This window comes from Perca flavescens, chromosome 2 (assembly GCF_004354835.1).
Source record: "Perca flavescens isolate YP-PL-M2 chromosome 2, PFLA_1.0, whole genome shotgun sequence".
Classification (NCBI taxonomy): domain Eukaryota; kingdom Metazoa; phylum Chordata; class Actinopteri; order Perciformes; family Percidae; genus Perca; species Perca flavescens.
Window position 1 is genome coordinate 489,525 of NC_041332.1, and position 2,500 is coordinate 492,024.

Sequence of the window (2,500 nt, forward strand, 5' to 3'; positions counted from 1 at the left end):
AACTTCTCTCAGTCCATCGTCTTCTATGCTAATTGGGCGGCAGTTTTTAGCTATCCAGTTAGCCAAAACATTAGTTAGCTTCTCACTTACAGGCTTCGTTATTCGGCCGCGAGTACCACACTCGTGTAATGTAGATTGCCGAAACCCTGTAGATTTAGTTAGGGTAGCAGGGCGCAGATTACTTTTGTTCTCTCCAAAGATCCGTCGGGTAACTTTTTAAAGTGAAATTGTCCATCTAAACTCCCTCCCTATCCATCTTGATCCAGGATGGCTAGCTAACGTTTTAGCACCACACGTCGTCTACGGTTTGGTGGGTGGCACCATGTCATAGGTCAGCCGTCACATGAAGTAAACAAACACAGCTTTGTTAATTCCGTAAATTGTTTTTAACGAGTTAAATATTTAAAAATGAACGCGTTAATTGTGACAGCCCTAATATATATATCTTTATCGTTACTCAAGTACTGTACTGAAGTATAACTTCTTGTACTGCTGCTGTTAACCTGCTAACTGTTCATATTGAATCAACTTTGACACCTTTACATTCTTTATAACTAGCCTCAGTTAGCTTGGTGTTGTTAACGTTTACAGCTGCTGAGACCCAAAGTACCAGCTTCTCTGTTACGTGATGCAACCACTGGTGTAGTCTAATGCACTGGTTCCCAACCTGGGGTCCGGGCACCCCCAGGGGGGGGCGGCAAAGATCACGGGGGGGCGCACGTCTTTATCTGGTTTGAGGTTGAGGTAAAAAAAAAAATATTTGCACATGTTCAACAAATTATGATAATACACTAGAATATATAATTTATACAAAAGTCTGTATGAAAACTATAGATTCTGTTGCATCCTCGTCTTTCCTGCCGCCACGGCATCACTATTTTATGAATGAAACGTAATAGTGCTCAAAACTCCTCGGTTTCAAAAAAGAAAGTAAGGCTCTATCTGGAGAGTTACCTCCACTTCAGTTTCGGCGGGGGCTCAGCTTTTCTTAGACATAAGTAGGGGGGGCGCCAAGGAAAAAAGGTTGGGAACCACAGGTCTAATGTATTGTAGTGGGTATACTGTACTGTAGATAAATATTTTGGCCTATATATATGGACCAGAATCATCTTTGGGGGAGGGGGTCCGGCTGTCCTCCCCCAGGGTTATTTTCAGTGTCAACTACTTAATTTCCTGCATTGGGATAACTTGTATGCACCAATGTCCGGTGGATATTCCGTTATTTAGCTGTTCTTCATGTGAAGAAGAGAAACTCAGATGAATTCTTCAGAGCTGTGGAGGAGGGTCTGTTGTTAAACCACCAACGTGGACTCGGACGGTAACGGGTGTTTCCTGCAGCGCTTCCTTTCTCCCCCTGTACGTAGGGGGAGACATCAACTTATGTGCTGTGTGACTCTAGCGCCCCCTGCTGGACAACCAGCCAGCTGAAGGAAAGAGAATCAGCTGTCATCATGTTTCACCTCCAGATATCTATCAGATATTAAAGTTGTATATCAGCAGCAGCTGCAGAACCTTCTGCAGATTCTAACCAAATCAAAGCTCAGGGTGTCCCCCGCTGTGTCCCAGTTTAAGCCCGTCTTCCTGGGGACGGCGGACCCCCGCAGCGAGATGGCGTCCTACCGCCGCGTGGTCAACAGCCAGAAGTGTGTCCGCGCCGGCGGCAAACACAACGACCTGGAGGACGTGGGCCGGGACCTCCACCACCACACCTTCTTCGAGATGCTGGGGAACTGGTCCTTCGGAGACTACTTCAAGGTAGGGGGGGCTTCCTGTCTGTAGGGGGGGCGGGGGGCCTCCTGTTTCCAGGGTAACGGAGTGTTTTGTGTGGCAGGAGGAAGCGTGCTGCATGGCGTGGAGCCTCCTCACTGAGCATTATGGGATACCTGCAGACAGACTGTACGTGTCCTACTTTGGTGGAGACGCTGCAGCCGGTTTACCCCCCGATGAGGAGACTCGCCACATCTGGCTGGAGATCGGGTACGTTAGTTATAGATGAGGAGACTCGCCACATCTGGCTGGAGATCGGGTACGTTAGTTATAGACTCGCCACATCTGGCTGGAGATCGGGTACGTTAGTTATAGACTCACCACATCTGGCTGGAGATCAGGTATGTTAGTTATAGATGAGGAGACTCGCCACATCTGGCTGGAGATCGGGTACGTTAGTTATAGATGAGGAGACTCGCCACATCTGGCTGGAGATCGGGTACGTTAGTTATAGATGAGGAGACACAGCTGGCTGGAGATCAGGTACGTCAGTTATAGATGAGGAGACTCTCCACATCTAGCTGGAGATCGGGTACGTTAGTTATAGATGAGGAGACACATCTGGCTGGAGATCGGGTACGTCAGTTATAGATGAGGAGACACATCTGGCTGGAGATCGGGTACGTTAGTTATAGATGAGGAGACACATCTGGCTGGAGATCGGGTACGTTAGTTATAGATGAGGAGACACAGCTGGCTGGAGATCAGGTACGTTAGTTATAGATGAGGAGAC

At 48.0% G+C, this 2,500-nt stretch overlaps 1 protein-coding gene across 1 annotated transcript in view; it reads left to right on the forward strand.

Annotated features, from left to right (window-relative positions):
- Positions 1-2,500, forward strand: part of aars2 (alanyl-tRNA synthetase 2, mitochondrial (putative)) — a 45,936-nt gene that overhangs the window by 7,320 nt on the left and 36,116 nt on the right. The window contains exons 3-4 of the mRNA XM_028596831.1: positions 1,567-1,755; positions 1,832-1,977. Of these exons, the coding sequence (XP_028452632.1) occupies positions 1,567-1,755; positions 1,832-1,977 (335 nt within the window). The remainder of the gene's footprint in view (positions 1-1,566; positions 1,756-1,831; positions 1,978-2,500) is intronic.